This window comes from Microcaecilia unicolor, chromosome 1, assembly GCF_901765095.1.
Source record: "Microcaecilia unicolor chromosome 1, aMicUni1.1, whole genome shotgun sequence".
NCBI classification, from domain to species: domain Eukaryota; kingdom Metazoa; phylum Chordata; class Amphibia; order Gymnophiona; family Siphonopidae; genus Microcaecilia; species Microcaecilia unicolor.
The window spans coordinates 152469576-152492274 of NC_044031.1; the positions used below are offsets into that span (position 1 = coordinate 152469576).

The 22699-nt window shown below is 42.9% G+C and overlaps 1 protein-coding gene across 1 annotated transcript in view; it reads left to right on the forward strand.

Moving 5' to 3' along the window:
• The window catches only part of LRRC72 (leucine rich repeat containing 72), a 121757-nt gene that overhangs the window by 36823 nt on the left and 62235 nt on the right, over positions 1 to 22699 (forward strand). Inside the window, exon 5 of the mRNA XM_030189959.1 lies at positions 11004 to 11117. Within this exon, the coding sequence (XP_030045819.1) occupies positions 11004 to 11117 (114 nt within the window). The remainder of the gene's footprint in view (positions 1 to 11003; positions 11118 to 22699) is intronic.

Sequence of the window (22699 nt, forward strand, 5' to 3'; positions counted from 1 at the left end):
CGGGTTCAACTGCTTTCTGTCGCGGAGCCGGCGAAACATCTAGGGGGCGTGTCGGTAGGGTAGTGAAGGCGGGACAGGGGCGTGCTCACGAGTTGGCCGGCTTCGCCCAATAATGAAAAAGAAAAAGCCAGGCTTGTAGAGCATTTCGCCGGCTGTACTTGGTCCCTTTTTTTTCATGACCAAGCTTCAAAAAGGAGCCCCAACTCACCAAATGACCACCGGAGGGAATCGGGGATGACCTCCCCTTACTCCCCCAGTGGTCACCAACCCCCTCCCACCCAAAAAAATATTTTTAAACATTTTTTTGCCAGCCTCTATGCCAGCCTGAAATGTCATACCCAGCTCCATGACAGCAGTATGCAGGTCCCTGGAGCAGTTTTTAGTGGGTGCAGTGCACTTCAGACAGGTGGACCCAGGCCCATCCCCCCCCCCTACCTGTTACACTTGTGGTGGTAAATGGGAGCCCTCCAAAACCCCCCGTACCCACATGTAGGTGCCCCCCTTCACCCATAAGGGCTATGGTAATGGTGTAGAGTTGTGGGGAGTGGGTTTTGGGGGGGATTTGGGAGGCTCAGCACCCAAGGTAAGGAAGCTATGCACCTGGGAGCTATTTTTATTTTTAATTTTTAGAAGTGCCCCCTGGGGTGCCCGGTTGGTGTTCTGGCATGTCAAGGGGACCAGTGCACTACAAATGCTAGCTCCTTCCACGACCAAATGCCTTGGATTTGGCCGGGTTTGAGATCGCCGGCATTATTTTCCATTATGGCCGGCCATCTCAAACCCGGCGAACTCTGACATTTGGCTGGGCCCAACCGTATTATCGAAAAAAAGATGGCCAGCCATCTTTTTCGAAAATACGGTTGGCTCCACCCACTTACGGCGCTGGCCCTGAAGATGGCCAGCCAGCTATTTGGCCGGCGCCGTTCGATTATGCCCCTCTATGTTGGTTTTGGCTATTTTTCTCCGGTTTTTCGTTAGCAACTTTTTTCTCTGGAGGTTGTTTTGTTGCTCTTTCTTTTCTGTAGATAGATAATTTAGTGATTCCAATGATAATATCTGGAACCTCTTTGGGGATAGACATACATTTGGTCAGACCATTGCTGTTTGAATTTTGAGGCCTTTTACAAAGATGCGCTAGTGTTTTAGCGCATGCTAAAAATAACCATGTGCTAAAGGTTAGAGACATCCATATATTCGTATGGGTGTCTCTAGCATTTAGCACACACTAATCATTAGCGCGTGCTAAAAACGCTAGCAGCCTTTGTAAAAGACCCCCTTACCAACTTTTTGTCCGTTTTTGGAGGTTTTTTTGTTGTTCTCTTTTTATCTGGAGATAGATAATTTAGTGGGGTCAATGATAATATCTTGAAACCCACTTTGGGGATAGACTGGCATGTTTGGTCAGACCATTGCTCTTTGAGTTTTGAGGCCTCATATGTTTAAATTGTGAGGTTTTTCATAGCTCCCCACAGTCTGGGTTAGCCATCTTGTTATCAAACTGCATGTTTCATGCTCTTTTTGGGATATGTAAAACTAACTCATTTGGAGAAATTACTCCTGAAAGAAACAGATATCTGGCAACAAAAGTAGGCCAAATTAGTTATTTTGTATTTCACAAAATGATCATATGCACAGTTGATGTAGGATAGAAAAATCCTGACCATTTTGGATAAGATTCAGACTTCCGTGGCCCACCTGATTGCCAGAAACACTGTGGGATAGAAATTCATCCAGCGGTGGTGTGCTTGTTCTTCCCGGATATCCAATTCTGGGCCATGTCTGGGCACTGACATTGACTGTCTGGATTTATGTGGCCAGTTATCTCTTATGTGGTTAAGTACAGTATTCAGCACTTAACTGCCTAATTGGACCACATAAAACTCAGTCCTATTTGGCCACTTAACTTAGGCAGTAAAATGTTGCATATCGACACAACCACATAAGTGCTAACTCTGCACCCGGACCACCCACAAAATAGCCAGCTTTCATGTTAGCAGTCTGTGGTGATATTCAACAGCAATAACTGGTTAAGTGCCACTGAATATCAGCAGATATCACCACACAGGTGATTTAAGCGGTCAGTTACCTCTCCTGGCTGCTTAAATCGCTCTGAATATTGACCCCTATCTCTTTAAACCATATTCTCTGAGGACAAGCAGGCCAGTTTATTATCACATGTGGGTGATGTCATCCACGGCGCCTGGTGTGGAACATTATCCAGCGCTAGTACTCCCACCGCACGTGTGCGAGTGCCTTCCCATCCAAATATGACTCCGGCACAGGATTGTTCTCAGAGCCATGTACTTGGCAGGCAAATCCAACAGCCTTGCTTACAGACTGAGCCAGGTCATTACGTCTAGCTCCATCCCTGGCTGCCTTCAAATCCGGGCTAAAGGCCTACCTGTTTGATGCTGCTTTCGACACCTGACTTGTCACTTTTATCTTATCCTTGTGTCCTTCTGTCTGTCCTTCCCTTATCCTTATTGATCCTGTCTGTTTGTCCTGATTTAGATTGTAAGCTCTTTTGAGCAGGGACTGTCTTCCTTCATGTTCAATTGTAAAGCGCTGTGTATGACTGGTAGCGCTATAGAAGTGATTTATAGTAGTAGTAGTAGTAGTAGTCATGCAGCCGCACAATGAGTGGTCACTCAATATGGGTGTTGCCCGAGAGATTTACAAAGTGTGGGGCACCTCCTCAGTGGACCTCTTTGCCACTCCTCACAATCACAAGGTCCGTCAATACTGTTCCAGGCTCAGACCACACGACAAACTAGTGTCAGATGCCTTCCTCCTCCATTGGGTGTATGACCTCATTATGCAAATCCTCCCATTCCTCTTTTGGGGAACTTTGCTGAAACTCAAGCAAGACTAAAGAACCATGATCTTGGTAGCTGCATATTCGCCAAGGAAATCTGGTTCCTGCTTCTTCTGGAGTTATCCTGTGAAGAACCTTGGAAATTGGAGTGTTTTCCAACTCTCATAACGCAGAATGAGGGATCTCTTCTACATCCCAACCTCCAGTCTCTGGCCCTCATAGCCTGGATGTTAAGAGCTTAGAATTTGCTTCCTCGCATCTTCCAGAGGGTGTCTCCAAGGTCTTGCTGGCTTCCAGGAAAGATTCCACTAAAAGGTGTTGTTCTTTCAAATGGAGGAGGTTTGCCATCTGATATGAGGGCAAGGCCCTAGATCCTCTTTCTTGCCCTGCACAGACCCTGCTTGATTACCTTCTACCTTTCTCCATGTCTGATCTTAAGACCAATTTTGTAAGGGTTCACCTCAGTGCAATTAGTGTTCACCTTCACAGTGTGGAAGGTAAGCACATCTCTAGACTGTCTCTAGTTATTCATTTCATGAGAGGTTTGCTTTTGACAAAGCCCCCTGTCCAACCTCCGCCTGTGTCATGGGACCTGAAAGTCCTCACCAGCTGATGAAAGCTCCTTTTGAGCCACTCAATTCCTGTCATCTGAAGTACTTGACCTGTAAGGTCTCGTTTTTTGTGGCAGTTACTTCAGCTTGCAGGATCAGTGAGCTTCAGGCCCTAGTAGCAAATCCACCTTACTCAAAATTTCATCATAACAGAGTAGTTCTCCGCATGAACCCTACGTTCCTAGCTAAGGTAGTGTCGGAGTTCCATCTGAATCAGTCTATCATTCTTCCAACGTTCTTTTCCAAACCCCATGCCCATCCTGGCGAAAGCGCACCGCACACCTTAGACTGCAAGTGAGCATTAGCCTTTTAACCGGAGTGGACTCGGCACTACAGACAAGTCACTCAGCTTTTTGTTTCTTTTGATCCCAACAGGATGGGGGTCGCCATTGGGAAACACACAGTCTCCAATTGGCTGGTGGATTGCATTTCATTCACAAGCCAAAGCTGAGCTGACTCTTGAGGGTCCTGTCAAGGCTCATAATGTCAGAGCCATGGTTGCGTCGGTAGCCCACTTGAGATCAGCCTCTATAGAAGAGATTTGCAAGGCTGCAATATGGTCTTCAATTCACACACTCACATGCCACTATTGCCTTGACATGACAGTTGGTTTGGACAGACAGTTCTGCAGAATTTTTTTGAGGTTTAGAATCCAACTCCACCTTCCTAGGCCCATTTTATTCTGTTCCAGGCTGCACTCTCACACAGTTTGAATATAGCTTCAGGTTAGTTAACATTTTGAACTCACTGTTGCAAGTTCTTATTGTCCTACCGTTGTTGTTTTCAGTGAGTCTGGTAACTAGGGATTCCCACATATGAGAATAAACTGGCCTGCTTGTCCTTGGAGAAAGCAAAGATACCTGTAGCAAATATTCTCTGAGGACAGCAAGCCATTAATTCTCACATACTCTCCCACTTCCCCTTGGAGTTGTCTTGTACAGCTATATTACTGTACTGATGGTCCCGCAATCACTCCTGCATGGTGGGAGCGCTACCACGTTTGCACCTGGCGCAGTGGATGAAGTCACCCACATGTGAGAATTAATGGCCTGCTGTCTTCGGAGAATACCTGCTACAGATAAGTATCTTCGCTTTTGCTTCTCTGGCTAAGAGACTGCCAGAAGAGCATGTTTACTGCATATTTCTACTTTAGGGAGTGCCTTACCAGCATAGTTTACATTCCCAGCTAGTACATGCTGGGCCTTTTTGAATCAGCTGTGCCGGGAGTCAAAAGACACAACAAAGTACAGCCAGATGGGAACATCTCTGGTTCTCACTGGACCATGGCCATCTGTTGAAAATATATTTCTGCATTTTTCTGATTGGCTACAGGAACCACCTGCCTCTTGGGTACAGAAAGTATAATCTCTTTTGTAAGATTTTGTTTATTGGGACTTATTTGGGGCATTCATCTGGACGTCATCTTAGGTTGCTGGCAACAACACTTGCAGGAATTCAAATATTTTGTGATGACATCAGTGCCAAGGTCTGTTCATGGCCTGCCTTGTGAAGTAGAGCTGCTGTCTGTAATCCGCTTCTGTCCTCACATCCCCAAGACAGGGCAAAGGAATGTCCCTGCTGTGATTACCTGCAACATAGCTGTGTCCACCTGAATTCTGACTCCTGATTTACCACTTGGTTGTGTAAGTTTTTGGTGAAAAATTGGCTGCATCCTGTGGCCTAGTGGTTAGGGTGGTGGACTTTGGTCCTGGGGAACTAAGGAACTGAGTTTGATTCCCACTTCAGGCACAGGCAGCTCCTTGTGACTCTGGGCAAGTCACTTAACCCTCCATTGCCCCATGTAAGCCGCATTGAGCCTGCCATGAGTGGGAAAGTGCGGGGTACAAATGTAACAAAAATAAAAATAAATGATAATCCCAACTACTAATAAAAGATAAGTAGCATTATGTCTATCCTAGGGTACCCGAGTGAGGTTTGTTTGCTCCTTGCATAAATTACATGCAAAGAACCATGAAATGTGGCCCTATCTAATTAGCTGTGGCCCCAGTGGTATAAAGCAGCAGTTATGATGAAAAACAAATGGTTTCATTCCCTTTTGTCAGTAGTTCTAGAACATAAATATTTCACTGTCAACAAACAGGATGCAGTTACATGAGTGGGTAATATCATCTCATGGCACCTGGAAGGAAGATCTTTTCCAGCATTCAGAACTAGTGTGAAGTTCTGAGCATTCATGGTCTTCCTTCATGAAACAATCACAATCACTCCAAGGACTCCCCAAATCATCTTCTCATGCCAGTTCTTGTTGCTTTTGGAACTGTAAGGTCATCCACGTAAATATATCCTTCGGCTCCATCTCTCTCCTCCGCGCTGTCACCTGTAGGCAATGCAAACACAAAAAACTCCAAGTGCAGCTCTACAGCAAGTGGCCCCTCCCTGGCCACTACTCACTGCCTCTCCCCACCCCTGCTCCAGCTTCTGCTTACCAGAGACAAAGATGGGTCTGCGCTTTCTTTGTGTTGGCCCTCCTTGTTGAGGCTCTTCCTCCGTTGAACGATCCCACCACTGCCACCACTTGTAAGGCCTCCACCACCGGGAGACTCTTGGAAAGTCTCCTGCACTGAGAGACTCTTGAGTCCCTTGGCCCTTTAGCTGAGCTATGTGATGTAATCCAGTGCTAAAGAGCACACGGCAATCCACAAGGTCAGATCATTATACTTTATTGTAATCCCTTGGTGTCAACCGCTCCTCCAAAGGTAATTCCCACCACAGCATTTCTCAAGAAGCATAGCAGTTCAACCGCATAGTATTCACACTACTGCCTAGACCAGTCCTCAGTCAGTCAGTTCCTTCACTCAAGTAATACTGAGCAATCTGTTCATATGAACAATTCACAAAAGTATATCAGAAGCATACTTCCCAACAGTGGGACAATTCCTGTATGGCTTATATCCTGCTTTTTCAACAGAGAAAGCCAAGTTGCTTACCTGTGACAGCATGATTATCAGACATGAAATACCTCTCTCCATCCTGAGAATCGTTTTGGGAGGTTTAAAAGAATTGAGAAGACTTGGTGGTATTACTGCTTGTGGAAGGACCATGCATACTCAGACGTTTACACTATTTCTGAGTTTTGGGAGAGTTGTTCTGTCCTTGCTCAATCGGATGATCACCCAATTGTGCGTCAGATTAGTCCTGCTATGATCGAAGAAAATCTGTTACAGGTAAGCAACTTTGCTTTACCAAAATATTGCACAACAGAAGAAAATTGAGAAACATGAATGAGCTATCTTAGCTACTCTGTTATTATTAAATACTTTCATTTATTCAGAATCTTTTACAAGTTTTCCTGATACTTTCAGTTAGGGTTACCATATGGCTCCAGAAAAAGGAGGACGGATTGAGCCAGCCGGGTTTTACTTCCATTGCTTTCAATGGAAAGCAATTGCTTTCAATGGAAGTAATTGAGCCAGCCGGGTTTTACTTCCATTGCTTTCATGGAAGTAAAACCCGGCTGGCTCAATCCGTCCTCCTTTTTCTGGAGCCATATGGTAACCCTACTTTCAGTTCTCCTTTCAATCATCAGTTCAAACTTCATCTTCCTTTGTGCAGTCTCCTTTAGGTTTTATATTACTGTCAAAACCTGAGGTAGCAGAGCTCAAATATACTGTCCATCATTCTTATATTTTCCTTGCATCTTTTTTTAGGCAGTATTCTCATCTCGGGATCAATTTGTCACCTCCTCCTCTGTTCTACTTTCTCAGATGTACACAACCTACCACTTTCCTTTATTGAATTTGTTCCAGTTGACTTTGTGCCTTTGCATCTTCACTTTTGAATTGCCTTCTTCATTTTTCACAGTTTAATTTCTTTGATTGCTTTTCAATAGAACAGTAAAATAAGAGCTCATGGCTTGGCAACAAGTAACAAAGTACAATACAAGGTGAACTAGGAGCTCACAATCATGAGAGAGAATATTATCATAATTAAAATTAAGGAGGAGGAAGGGGAAAGAGGTAGAGAGAGAAGAAAAGAAAGAAAAAACATGAAGCATTCATAGGCCACAAAACACACTAAGTTTGACAATCATCATTGTACATCATTAAAGTAAGATACAAGAGGGAGCCATTTTTTCCTATATGGAGCAAAGCGAGGAAATTTCTTTGCAAGGTATGTTTCATATTTTATGTTTGAAGTAACAAGTTCCACCATTCGTGATAAGTGACTTGGTGTAAAGACTTCCAGTGTGCAAAGATCACCTTGAGAGCTAAAGATATCATAGTATTAATAAGGATACATTCATTGGAGTCAATAAGCTTTTAAGGTATTGATCTTTAAGCATGACAGATTGAAAGTTATTGAGCCAGGAAGATGGAAAGTATCTACCAGCTGTGCTCAAATTTCTTTCCAATATTTTTGGATACACATGCAGTCAAATGTAAGATGTTTAATATTGCCTGTTTTCCTTTTTTGACCCATTTGGATAACTTTGCCTATTCTACTATCCCCCAAATTCCGTAGAAGTGCTAAAAACTGCATGTTCAATTGAATAACAAGCTAATTAGCACCAATTATTGGCTTTTTAGAATTAATTAAAATATTATCATGTAAATGTAGGTGTGGGATACACACCTAAATTTTACATGCAAGTCAAAAAAGGGGGCCCGGAAATGGGAGGGCCATGGGTGGATCAGGGGTGTGCCTTTCAGTTACGTGCATAATTATAGAATAAGGTAGGATCTGCACCTAATTTAGGCACAATGTGAGCATTTCTATTGGTGTAAATGGCTGTACCTAAATGTAGTTGTGGTTCCTGGGCATAAGTGCTATTGTCATGCCCCTTACCTGTTCTGTGTGGTCTCCAGCAACATTCTGTACCAAGAAGGATCTGTTTACTTCCTGGAAACCCAGTACTTCCTTTATAGCTCTGCAAGAGAGCGCTGGTTGATGTAATCACTTCCTGTCTGATAGTATTTAAGGAAGGTCCTGACTCCCAGCCAATGCCTTTGCAACAGGTCTCCTAGAGTTATCTAGTGTGTGTTATAGCCTTGTTCTGGTTTGTCTCCTGTTCCTGCCTGTGCTTTTTCTAGTCGTGTTCCTACTTCATGTTCCTGCCTTGCTCCAGCCCCGTCTTCAGCCTTGACTTCAAGCTGTAGCTCCAGTTCCAGCCCTGCCTTCCGGCTTCAGTCCAGGCGTCAATCTCCAGCCTAGTCTTTAGTCCAGTCTTGTCCGGGTGTCTCGCTCACCGCCATTCGGGTCCTAGCCAGCACTTGGGTTAGCTAGGTAGAGTCAACTTGGCTGCAGTCCAAGGGCTCACCCTGAGTTGTGACAGCTTTTCTATAAACTGCGCCTCACTTTAAGCAGGTTTTTGAGCAGGGTGGTTTTTTTTTTTAATATATGCATCATATATAGAATTTAGTCCTATGTGTTCCCTTATTATCTGCTCAAGAAACCTTCACTTGATCCTTATCATTTTTATCACCCTGTCTCTCTTGTACCTTTTCTCTTTTTATACAGGAGACATTTTAGTCTTGTGCGTTTAAGTAACACCATGCTGCTTTCTGCTGTATTGGTTCTTTATTTTGCCAAGAAAGCACCCATCTATTGTATTTCTACCCTTTATGATCCGTTATCAGACTGCGTGTTTGACACGATTCATCCTATTATGAATTCTTACATGCCACTACTTTGGGCTAATGCAGTTATAACCTGATTTTGCCCTTATATGTTAGGTTGCCAATAGCAAGTGTCGGTTTGGCATCCTCTTCTCACTCTCTTTGCTTTTAGTAGATAATCTTCAAGGTTCTGTTTTCGGCCACCCAATTTCTGTACTCTTCTTCTTCTTTGGTTTGTCATATATAAGCTGCTTCCAATTCCTTACATGGTCAGGGGAGCACATCTGGGAGCTGCTGTTTTCCCTTATGTTTCTCTGATATGAGACCTGATCACAATCTACAATTACCATTAACCACACAGTGAATGTTGTTCCAAATGAAAATTAGATTACTGAAAAAAAAACTTGATGGATAATGATAATTTGACTGACAGTACAATTCCTTCTGGTTGAACGAATGGAATGGAGTTAGGTTTCCAGAAATGCAATCAGGACATTAGGATACCCTCTAAGCTATGTAGAGGGTTTGTCTCTGAGTTTTTTGGACTTCCTTTATTTAACACCTGTTATTCCTTTTTGTCCAAGTTCCATAACTCTGGTGTGGATGCAGTAAACTGTTCTACACATTAGCATAAAGGTTTACGCTTGACTTTTCTGCATTAATCTTGCTCCCCGATGCAGGAACATTTAGCTTGGTAAAAAATCAGTGTAAAAGCACTGTGCTAAAGGGTAGCACAGTGAGCATGCAAAATTAATGCAAATCACTACATTAAAGTTTGTTCCCTAATGTAAAAAAAAGACCCTTCTAAAATCAAGCACCGTTTTTTATTCCCTTTGTACCAAGGACATGTGGAGGGGCATAATCGAATGGGGTGCCCAAGTTTTCATGAGGGCGCCCCGCGAAGGGGCGGGGAAACCCGTATTATCGAAACAAGATGGGCGTCCATCTTTCGTTTCGATAATACGGTCGGGAACGCCCAAATCTCAACATTTAGGTCGACCTTAGAGATGGTCAACCTAAATATTGAGATGGTCGTCTCCGGTTTTCGGCCATAATGGAAACTGAGGACGCCCATCTCAAAAATGACCAAATCCAAGCCATTTGGTCATGGGAGGAGCCAGCATTCGTAGTGCATTGGTCCCCCTGACATGCCAGCACACCAACCGGGCACCCTAGGGGGCACTGCAGTGGACTTCACAAATTGCTCCCAGGTGCATAGCTCCCTTATCTTGGGTGCTGAGCCCCCTAAAACCCACTCCCCACAGCTGTACACCACTACTATAGCCCTAAGGGGTGAAGGGGGCACCTACATGTGGGTACAGTGGGTTTGTGGTGGGTTTTGAAGGGGCTCATATTTACCACCACAAGTGTAACAGGTAGGGGGGGATGGGCCTGGGTCTGCCTACCTGAAGTGCACTGCACCCACTAAAACTGCTCCAGGGACCTGCATATTGCTGTCATGGAGCTGAGTATGACATTTGACACTGGCATAGAGACTGGCAAAAAAAAAAAAAAAAATTTAATTTTTTTTTTTTAGGGTGGGAGGGGGTTGGTGACCACTGGGGGAGTAAGGGAAGGTCATCCCAGATTCCCTTCTGTGGTCATCTGGTCAGTTCGGGCACCTTTTCACGGCTTGGTCGCAAGATAAAATGGACCAAGTAAAGTCGCCCAAGTGCTCATCGGGGATGCCCTTCTTTTTTCCATTATCGACCGAGGACGCCCATCTCTTAATCACACCCCAGTCCCGCCTTTCCTACATTGCCGGCACGCCCCCATTAACTTTGGTCATCCCCGCGACGGAAAGCAGTTGAGGGCGCCCAAAATCGGCTTTCGATTATGCTGATTTGGGCAACCCTGAGAGAAGGACGCCCATCTCCCGATTTGTGTCAGAAGATGGGGGCCCTTCTCTTTTGAAAATAAGCCTGATATTAATCTAAAATACATAATATAATGCTGTGCTACACGTCCCTATGTTAATTTCTTGGCTGTACTTTGTTTTAGGTGCTCTGAGACATCTAACCACATTGCAGATCTTGATGCTGCACAACAACCAGCTTACAAATCTGGAAACAGCTGTGAAGGAACTAAAGGAAATGACATGTCTGCAAGTACTAAGTAATACTGCATTCAGGTTTTTCAGCTGCCAAATAAAGCAACATGGGGTGTATAACTTTTATTAAGAGTAATGTGTAGACTTTATCAATAACAGTGCCAAACTTGAAATAATTAAACATGAAAATCTGTGATTTTCTTTCAACTTCAGTAGCAAAGAGATGATCAAAAATACTTATATTTTTTTATAAAAAGTTTGTGAACCTCAAATACAGCAATAAGAAATACAAGTTCTTACCATGATAGCCTTGTTTAATTGAAACAAGTGTTTTCTTATGCAGTAGGAAGAGTTTAAATTTAAAGTGTCCATGTTTCTTGACACACAGTAATGTTCAAAGTAGAAGGAAAAAACTAATTCAGAATCAGTGTGTGAAATGCAGGAATTTTACAGGTGGTATGCTGGCACCTTTTTTCCTGCCATCCAAAAATATCCTATGTACCCCATTACATTTCTCATTCAAAATCCCCCTGCTTGGTACAACAGCCAGCCTTAAATCTGTGACTCTCCGATTCATGGACAGCCACCATCCAGGTAGAGCCATTCTGGGTTACATGACTGCATATACCATGTCAACTGGGAAAAAAAAAAGCCCTGGTTATCCTGCCCCCTAAGGTTGGCTCTGCAGAGTAGTGGCACCTTTTTTCCTAAGGGGGAAAAAAAAGCACTGGTGCAATGGTATGTGCAACCCTAAACAAAGGAATAGAGGAGGTAACCTGTACTTTCTGCCTGGAGCAGCAGGTACAACTTTAACCACCATACTGGGCAAACTAGAAGTGTGCTGGTCTCCCTCTGTCATTTTTGGTTCTTTATTGCTGTGTTACTGATTACAGATACTTATTGTTGAATCTTTTATTTTGTATAAATACTCAAAATATATCCTTTTTGTCTGAGTAATTTCTTCAGTGGGGTCATTTTCTCCTATCATGGTTTAGATTAAGATCTAGTCAAATTTTGAGTATAAATTGTGGGAAGAGGGGAGGTTCACAAACTTTTTCTCAGCACTGTATTTCTTCCATGCATTTATTGTCTACAGTGAATGATAGTTGAAAGATTGAACTTTGATGTTTCCAATTAATTTGTACAAGATATTACTGGTGCAACTGAGTTCTATGATAGCCTACAGTGAAACTGTAACAAGGAATCCTAAAGATCACACTGAACTTTCATTACTTCAAGCAACAGTAAACTACTTTTGTGTCTTAGTAATATAATTAATGACAAATTGTAACATACGTCTAATAAATCCAAATTAATAAATTCATTAAAGCTGATTGTTTGATATGACAGGAAAATCATAGCCTGAAGTGCATAAGTTAGGGTTATTTTTTGTTCACTGAGCCTGAGGCAAAGTGAAGAACTCAGAACATATATAATGCTTTATAATATATTGCCTATGTAGGTTTTTCCATTCTGTCGGCCTTCCCCCCATTTAAACTAGAAACGGGGGAAGGCCGACAGTCGCTCAAAAGCGCATGGTTCGGGAAAAGGTATCTTGCAAAGATACCTCACAAACAGGGAAGATAGGGTTTCTGGATAGTGAGGTTGCACAACAGACCGTGGTAGACCAGGTGCCCTTAAATACAACTAAAGATCAGACAAAATTTGTCAAATCAATAGTGTCAGGTACTAAGCATCATGCAAATAAGAACAACAAACATACTCTGAAATGTCTATATGCAAATGCTAGGAGTCTAAGAAATAAGATGGGAGAGTTGGAATATATTGCACTAAACGAAAAATTGGATATAATAGGCATTACTGGGACCTGGTGGAAGGAGGATAACCAGTGGGACACTGTCATACCGGGGTACAAAGTATATCGTAGTGATAGGGTGGACCGGACTGGTGGAGGGGTAGCATTGTATATTAACGAGAGCCTTGACTCAGATCGATTACAAATTCAGCAGGACACAAATCACACCTTGGAATCATTGTGGGTTGAAATTCCATGTATAAAAGGGAAAAAAGCGGTGATAGGATTGTACTACCGTCCGCCTCGCCAGGATGAGCAGGTAGACACAGAAATGATAAAAGAAATCAGAGACGCGAACAAAATGGGCAATGTGATAATAATGGGTGACTTCAATTATCCAAATATAGACTGGGTAAATGTAACATCGGGACACGCTACAGAGATACAATTCCTTGATGAAATCAAGGACAGCTTTATGGAGCAACTGGTGCAGGAGCCGACGAGAGAAGGAAAAATTCTAGACTTGGTCCTTAGTGGAGCGCATGATCTGGTGAGGGACGTTATGGTACTGGGGCCGCTTGATAACAGTGACCATAATATGATCAGTTTTGATATCGACCTTGAAGTAACTATACACAGAAAGTCAAATACGTTAGTGTTTAACTTTAAAAAAGGAGACTATGATAAAATGAGAACGGTAAAAAAAAAACTTAGGGGGGCAACTGAGAGAGTAAAAACTGTACAACAGGCGTGGACGATGTTCAAAAATACCATCCTGGAGGCCCAGGCTATACATATTCCGCGAATTAGAAAAGAAAGACGGAACTCCAAAAGACAGCCGGCCTGGTTGAAAAGTGAGGTGAAGGAAGCTATTAGGGCTAAAAGAAACGCCTTCAGAAAATGGAAGAAGGAACCGTCTGAAAATAACAAGAAGCAGCATAAGGAGTGTCAAAGCAAATGCAAGGCGCAGATAAAGAAGGCCAAGAAGGATTACGAAAAAAAGATAGCATTAGAGGCAAAAAAACATAGTAAAAATTTTTTTCGGTATATTAAAAGCAGGAAGCCGGCAAAAGAATCGGTTGGGCCGCAGGATGACCGAGGGGTAAAAGGGGCGATCAAGGAAGACAAAGACGTAGCGGAGAGACTGAATGAATTCTTTGCTTCGGTCTTCACCGAGGAAGATTTGGGTGGGATACCGGTGTCGGAAATGGTATTTCAAGCGGACGAGTCGGAGAAACTTACTGACTTCACGTTAAACCTGGAGGACGTAATGGGGCAGTTCGGCAAACTGAAGAGTAGCAAATCTCCTGGACCGGATGGTATTCATCCTAGAGTACTGATAGAACTGAAAAATGAGCTTGTGGAGCTACTGCTAGTGATATGCAACTTATCCTTAAAATCGAGCGTGGTACCGGAAGATTGGAGGGTGGCCAATGTAACGCCCATTTTTAAAAAAGGCTCCAGGGGAGATCCGGGAAATTATAGACCGGTGAGTCTGACGTCGGTGCCGGGGAAAATGGTAGAGGCTATTATTAAAAACAAAATTACAGAGCAAATCCGAGGACATGGATTACTGAGACCGAGTCAGCACGGCTTTGGTGTGGGGAAATCTTGCCTGACCAATTTACTTCAATTCTTTGAAGGAGTAAACAAACATGTGGACAAAGGGGAGCCGGTTGATATTGTGTATCTGGATTTTCAAAAGGCGTTTGACAAGGTACCTCATGAACGGCTACAGAGGAAATTGGAGGGTCATGGGATAGGAGGAAATGTCCTATTGTGGATTAAAAACTGGTTGAAGGATAGGAAACAGAGAGTGGGGTTAAATGGGCAGTATTCACAATGGAGAAGGGTAGTTAGTGGGGTTCCTCAGGGGTCTGTGCTAGGACCGTTGCTTTTTAATATATTTATAAATGATTTAGAGATGGGAGGAACTAGCGAGGTAATTAAATTTGCTGATGACACAAAGTTATTCAAAGTCGTTAACTCGCGACAGGATTGTGAAAAATTACAAGAGGACCTTACGAGACTGGGAGACTGGGCGGCTAAATGGCAGATGATGTTTAATGTGAGCAAGTGCAAGGTGATGCATGTGGGAAAAAAGAACCCGAATTATAGCTACGTCATGCAAGGTTCCACGTTAGGAGTTATGGACCAAGAAAGGGATCTGGGTGTCGTCGTCGATAACACACTGAAACCTTCTGCTCAGTATGCTGCTGCGGCTAGGAAAGCGAATAGAATGTTTGGGTATTATTAGGAAAGGTATGGAAAACAGGTGTGAGGATGTTATAATGCCGTTGTATCGCTCCATGGTGCGACCGCACCTTGAGTATTGTGTTCAATTCTGGTCGCCGCATCTCAAGAAAGATATAGTAGAATTGGAAAAGGTGCAGCGAAGGGCGACTAAAATGATAGCGGGGATGGGACGACTTCCCAATGAAGAAAGACTAAGGAGGCTAGGGCTATTCAGCTTGGAGAAGAGACGGCTGAGGGGAGACATGATAGAGGTATTTAAAATAATGAGTGGAGTGGAACAGGTGGATGTGAAGCGTCTGTTCACGCTTTCCAAAAATACTAGGACTAGGGGGCATGCGATTAAACTACAGTGTAGTAAATTTAAAACAAATCGGAGAAAATGTTTCTTCACCCAACGTGTAATTAAACTCTGGAATTCATTGCCGGAAAATGTGGTGAAGGCGGTTAGCTTAGCAGAGTTTAAAAAGGGGTTGGACGGTTTCCTAAAGGACAAGTCCATAAACCGCTACTAAACGGACTTGGAAAAATCCAAAATCCCAGGAATAACATGTATAGAATGTTTGTACGTTTGGGAAGCTTGCCAGGTGCCCTTGGCCTGGATTGGCTGCTGTCGTGGACAAGATGCTGGGCTCGATGGACCCTTGGTCTTTTCCCAGTATGGCATTACTTATGTACTTATGTCATACATAAAAATGGTCCTTTTGAAAGTCAGTGGAAATTATTCATTATGTGAACTTGAGTAGAGCAGTTTTCAACAGGCTTTAGCCCATGTATATGTATATTTACACAGGTAAAATATTTCATACTTGTGTTCAGCAGAGGGATTCATGTGCCTGTGACGTAAGTGTGTCAGAAAGATGAGGGGGAAACTGATGTGAAGAGAGACAGCTATGGGTCAGCATCACAATAATCGTAGACGTCCAGCATCAACTACAAAGGTTTGAAGGCTGTGTAAAGACCACCATGAAACAAGCTGCAGCAAACAGTAAAGACAAGGCTGGCCAAATCATTTAATCCACACTTGCACTGATGGACTCTGCCATATGGCTGTACCTGCCAAAGACAGTGTTTTTGAAGCAAACTGTCAAACAAGTCCAGAAAAAAAGATCCAGAACTGTTGACCTTGACTGTGTATTCCGGAGGAATAACCAAAAAGACACTCAGCGGGGAGACTTTGGCTCAGAGAAAGTCCTTCGGTTCGCAAGCTCAGCTACAGTCAGTATTGGATCATGGATGGGACATTCAAAACTATTCCCACTATATTCACTCATCTGTATTCAATACATTATTTCGGGACGTAGTAGACTTTGCAGCTGACAACACTATTTCCCTGAAACCTCCTATTGTTATTTCTGACTTCGAGCAGGCAGCCATACGAGCCTCTGCAGAAGAATTTCCCAACTCCATTCATAATTGCTTTTTCCATTTGAGGTAAAATATATATAGGAAGATACAGGGCCTAGTACTCTCAATACACAACAGATAAGGACTTTGGTATAAAAGTTCACTAAATCGCAGCACTAGCATTTCTTCCTCCTAATGAAATTCAACTGGTATGACTTGAATTGATGGAAGCCCTTCGTGATGAATCAACCGACCTCGCCAGTGGTTTGATGAAAATTATGTTCATGGATGGATTCACAGGACTTTTCATGCCCAGCAAATCAGATCACTTCCTTTGTTTCTACCATCTTTGTGGTCAGTCAATGCTAGTGTTGACTTGGGTATACCAAGAATAACAGAACATATTGTAATCATGGCATAGAAGACTGAAAGTGTTGGTTGGAAGAGCACATATTGGAATTTATATAAATTTATAAATCGCCAAAGAGCAGAAAGATTTTGAAGGTTTCAAGTTGCTTTATGTCTTGATATTTCACTCAAGAGTGAACTGAATAGTTTACAATTTAAAAATTAACAAATCTAGTATGAAAATATAGAAATGAATACAAACGTCGACAGGAAAGAGAGTCAAATAGATAGTGTTTATAACATTATAGGCAGAAAAGACACAAACATGCGTCAGTAGTGGCTGATACCCTGATCTTCAAGAGGGGTGAAAGTAGAAAGAGAATATAACCAAGTCTATATAGAATGCAATTTAGTTATGGAATTTAGTTATTAAATGCTAAATCAAATGAGAGGGTTCTAGTCTCAAGGATATTGGCAGGGAATTCCAAAGTGTGGGGGCTCTTACACTGAAAGTTCTTGTTCAAATGGTGTCTAGACCTGGATTCTATATAGCTCGCTTAGATTTAGGTGCCAAAATCTGCGCGGTTTCTATAACACCGTGCGTAACTTAATTGGCTTAACAAGCTAATGAGCACTGATAACACTTAACAAGCAATAATGAGCACTAATTGGCACTGATTAGAATTTAGGCACCCAGCTCGTTAAGCGTATTCTGTAATGATGTGCACCAAACTTCTAATGTACGGAGGCAAAAAGGGGCATGGTTGTAGGCGAGGAATGGGCATTTCATGGGCATTCCAAAATTTAGGCGCCTAGTTATAGAATATGGCCTAGTGTGCCTAAATCTACACGCTGAGATTTACACCAGGTTTTCGTTGGCGTAAATGGATGCTCGCAGATGTTGGTGCTGAAATATCAACTAAACATATTCTATAATTGGCGTCCATAGTGCAGAAATAAGTAATCATTAAGAGATTATGCTGTGATGACCTAAGAGATCGTGAAGGGATATTAAAAGTTAGATGGAATGCATAATAGGCAAACAATGAAAGAAACAGAAAAATGATGAAAGAAGCCTTGAAGATCTTATTATGTCCGTTTTTGCAAAGAGAGCCTCCTACATTATTCTGGATTTTCTGCATGGTATTGTTCACAATCTGCACTTTTAGAACAATGATGAACTTTTGTGCTTTTTAATTTTCTCATGTTAACTTTCCTGACTCATATATACAAATCTATAAAATTAACTTCTTCCATAAAGTTTGTGTGCTAATCTTTAATTTCTGAAAATCGAAAGGACTGAGACCTGTATCTTGCTGTAATTTTTTCTTACAAAATTACACTAATTTTTGCATCAGTATCCTGTCTTCTTTTGTTTAGACCACTGAGCCATTAGACCAACTGAGCCATTAGCCATCATGTATTTTAGAGCAATTGTCATTAGACCAATTGTTGGAGACCCATGCGCATGAGAGAGACCAGAATGGTACCAAGTATTTGACCTAATCACCCAAGGATGGTGTTGTTTGGAAGGGGCAAGTTTATCAAGTGAAGAACGGAGTGCATTGCCTCAAAGCTGAATCTGCTGGGATAATGAGTCAGATTTAGGGTTTGATATTCAGTGCGAATTAACTGTCCAGAAACGACTCCTGGCTGGTTAAATCACCTGTTCAGGGCTAATCAATAGTCGTCAGTGGCTCTTAACTGGTTAATGCCACTGAAATTTCAAATAAAGAACAAATCAAGCAAAACTTGTATAGAAAAACTGATTTGAGTAAGCACAGTGCTATCATAGGAAACCTAATATTAAGCAATGAAAATAACCAATTCTCATAACATAGAGAAGGGAAAATATTAATTAACTAAGAAAAGATCCAGGTATGTGTGCAGGGCAGAGTACTTTCAAATTCCCCTCTGGAGATCCCCTAATAGTCAAAAAAGATGTAAAGTGCATAGGTTCCCAAAAATACATTTTTCACTAAAGACAAAATCACAACACATTTACAGGGGAATTTTAAGTAAAATGTTGCACTCCATTGGAGCACCCCTGGGCAAAGAAGCAAAAATTGCTTTCTTTGCTTCTGGGTTTCCTTGGAAATATCAGGAAACATATGTATCTTCTTTCCCCTAAAGAAATTCTCATTATTCTCTCTGAGAAGCATACACATACACATTCACTTTCTCTGACCCTCTCCCTGAGAAACACATACAAACTCACTTTCTGTCTCTAAAAAACATGCATATTAAATATCTCTCTGATTGTCAATGAGAAAAACACACACACACACTCACGTTCACTCTCTGTATCTCTGAGGAACACACACACACACACATTCCCTTTCTTTCTGACCCTTTCTCTGAGAAACAAACACTGTCTCTCTCTGACTGTATCTGAGAAACACACAACTCTATCTTTTTTTTGTGTGTTTGCATCTAACTTGGTGGAATATTATGATCCATTCCTGAATTACAAATGCAGTACCATTTAGACCAATAAGGGAGTTGAAATGAGGGTCTGGTTCATTCAAGGATAGGTTCTGTACTGATTTTTTTAAGTAATTGGTTGGATAAAAAACTGGAACTGAAAGAAATAGATGCCAGCTTTGTGGGTGCTGTGCTTGAGCACCCCCAATATTGTGCAACCTCCATGACTGTGTCCAATACTTTTGGATGCTGGCTGTTATGGTTGACAGTATTATTCTCCATTATCCTTCTGTGAGCAGTTTTGTCAAACAGGTAGCAAAATTTTCCCTGAATCAGCTATAGCATGCTAAAGAGTAACTAGGGAAGCCTTGGGTCTAGTGGAGATTAATATCCCTGAAAACTTGGAGCTGCACTGTCTTAAATCTAGTCCTACTCCTCCTGGGTGTGCTGCTTCGAAACAAGGGGTCTCCTGCGCTTTTTCTCTCAATGAGTTTCAAGCTGTACCTGCTGCTGTGAAGCTTCCTTGAAGGAAGAATTGACTTTAGTGCTTCCATTCCCTGACCAGCATATGGCCATATAAATTGACCAACATCTGAAGGACTGTTTAGTGAAAAAAAGACCACCATGGATGGTTCTCGCTGGTCTTTAGCCAGAAAGCTATTTACTCCATGGTTAGGAGAACTTGAGGCCAGTGGCTGCAAGGGTGGGGGCTTAGGGTCAAGGCGCAGTGTTATCTTTGGTCAATGGGACCATTCCAGCACTTCTCCTTATTCACCGGGTCCCTGCAGGCACCACTCCTGTCCCATTCTCTGTGCACTGCTCCTGAGAAGAAAAAAATAGTCAAAGGGTCCACTACATCCATCCAAGCATCCCCTAGGCACAGGGAAAAAAAAGATTTTAAATGCTTCCAGGTTTCAACCTAATTCATAAATAAGTAAATAAATAGATAGAAACTCTGAATGTTGAGCACACAACACATGCTAGGGTATCCCTGTAATCATCCCCTCAAAACGACACATTGATTATGAATTATATCCAACTACTACTCTATCTATGAAAAGTTATTGTGCTGTTATACTTCCTCTGTGCACATCCGTATGCTGCACAAGTGTACGGGGATGACAGCCGAGCCTGTGCTGTTTGGAAACACTTCGCAGCACCACAGTGCAGCACAACTCTATGTACATCTGTTTGCTGCTCAAGTGTATGGGAATGACGGCTGAGCCTCTGCTATTTGGAAACACTTCACAGTGCCACAATGTAACATGATGCACCGCCAAGAGTGCCACAATGCAACGCGATGCACCACCAAGAATTATGGGAATTCACAAGAGACTGGATACAAAAATGAAAACAAAAAGAAGACACTCCTGTAAAAAAAAGGATAGCGAGGGTGGGAAATGGCCAGGTGGGAAAAGTCCTGGGAGGGAATTGTCCCCCTTAAGTGGGAAATGTCCAGGTGGGAATTGTTTGGGGGGGGGGATTGGTGGGTGGGGACTCCCTGGATACCCCACAGGGATCAGTACTGGGACCGGTGCTATTTAACATACTTATAAATGATATGGAAATCAGAACGACGAGTGAGATAATTAAATTTGCAGATGATACAAAACTATTCAAGGCTGTTAAAACATGAGTGGACTGTGAAGAAGACCTTAGGAAACTGGAAGACTGGGCATCCAAATGGCAGATGAAATTTAATGTGGAAAATGCAAGATAATGTACATTGGAAAGAATAATCCGAATCATAGTTACCTGATGCTAGGGTCCACCTTGGGGGTCAGCACTCAAGAAAAATATCTAGGTGTCATTGTAGATAATCCGCTGAAATCTTCTGTTCAGTGTGTGGCAGTGGCCAAAAAAGCAAATAGGAATTGTTAGGAAAGGGATGGTGAATAAGACTGAAAATATTATATAATTCCTCTGTATCACTCCATGGTGCTACCTCACCTTGAGTATTGTGTTCTGTTCTGGTCACCGTATCTCAAAAAGGATATAGCAGATTTAGAAAAGGTTCAAAGAAGATTAACCAAATGATAAAGGGGATGGAACTCCTCCCATATGAGGAATGGCTAAAGAGGTTAGTTCTCTTCATCTTGGAAAAGAGATGGATGAGGGGAGATATGATTGAGGTCTGCAAAATCCTGAGTGGTGTGAAACAAGTAGAAGTAAATCGATGTTTTACTCATTCCAAAAATATAAAGACTAGCAGGCTTATTTTCGAAAGAGAAGGGTGCCCATCTCCCGATTTGTGTCTTCTCAGGGCCGCCCAAATTGGCATAATCGAAAGCTGATTTTGGGCATCCTCAACTACTTCCCGTCGCGGGGATAACCAAAGTTCACGAAGGGGGGGGGTGTCGGTACCGTAGCGAAGGTGGGACTGGGGCGTGATTAAGAGATGGGCGTCCTCGGCCAATAATGGAAAAAAGAAGGGCGTCCCTGACGAGCATTTGGGCGACTTTACTTGGTTCATTTTTTCTTGCGACCAAGCCATGAAAAGGTGCCCGAACTGAAAAAGATGACCACCGGAGGGAATCAGGAATGGCCTCCCCTTACTCCCCCAGTGGTCACCAACCCCCTCCCACCCTAAAAAAAAACACATTTTTTTTTCTGCCAGCCTCAAATGTCATACCCAGCTCCATGACAGCAGTATGTAGGTACCTGGAGCAGTTTTAGTGGGTGCAGTGCACTTCAGGCAGGCGGAACCAGGCCCATCCCCCCCACCTGTTACACTTGTGGTGGTAAACGTGAGCCCTCCAAAACCCACTGTACCCACATGTAGGTGCCCCCCTTCACCCCTTAGTGCTATGGTAGTGGTGTACAGTTGTGGGGAGTTGGTTTTAAGGGGCTCAGCACCCAAGGTAAGGGAGCTATGCACCTGGGAGCAATTTGTGAAGTCCATTGCAGTGCCCCCTAGGGTGCCCAGTTGGTGTCCTGCATGTCAGGGGGACCAGTGCACTGTGAATTCTGGCTCCTCCCATGACCAAAGGGCTTGGATTTGGTCGTTTTTGAGATGGGCGTCCTCGGTTTCCATTATGGCCGAAAACCGGGGACGACCATCTCTAAGGTCGACCATCTCAACATTTAGGTCGACCTAAATGTTGAGATTTGGGTGTTCCCAACCGTATTATCAAAACGAAAGATGGACGCCCATCTTGTTTCGATAACATGGGTTTCCACGCCCCTTCGTGGGGCCGTCCTGCAAGGACGCCTTCATGAAAACTTGGGCATCCCGTTCGATTATGCCCCTCCACGGGACACTCATGGAAGTTACATGGAAATTCTTTTAAAACAGGAAGAAATATTTTTTTCATTTAACGAATAGTTAAGCTCTGAAACTCTTTGCTGGAGGATGTGGTAACAGCGGTTAGCGTAACTGGTTTTAAAAAAGGTTTGGACAAGTTCTGGAGGAAAAGTCCATAGTCTGCTATTGAGACAGACATGGGGAAGCAACTGCTTACCCTGGGATTTGTAGCATGGAACGTTGCCATGATTTGGGTTTCTGCCAGGTAATTGTGA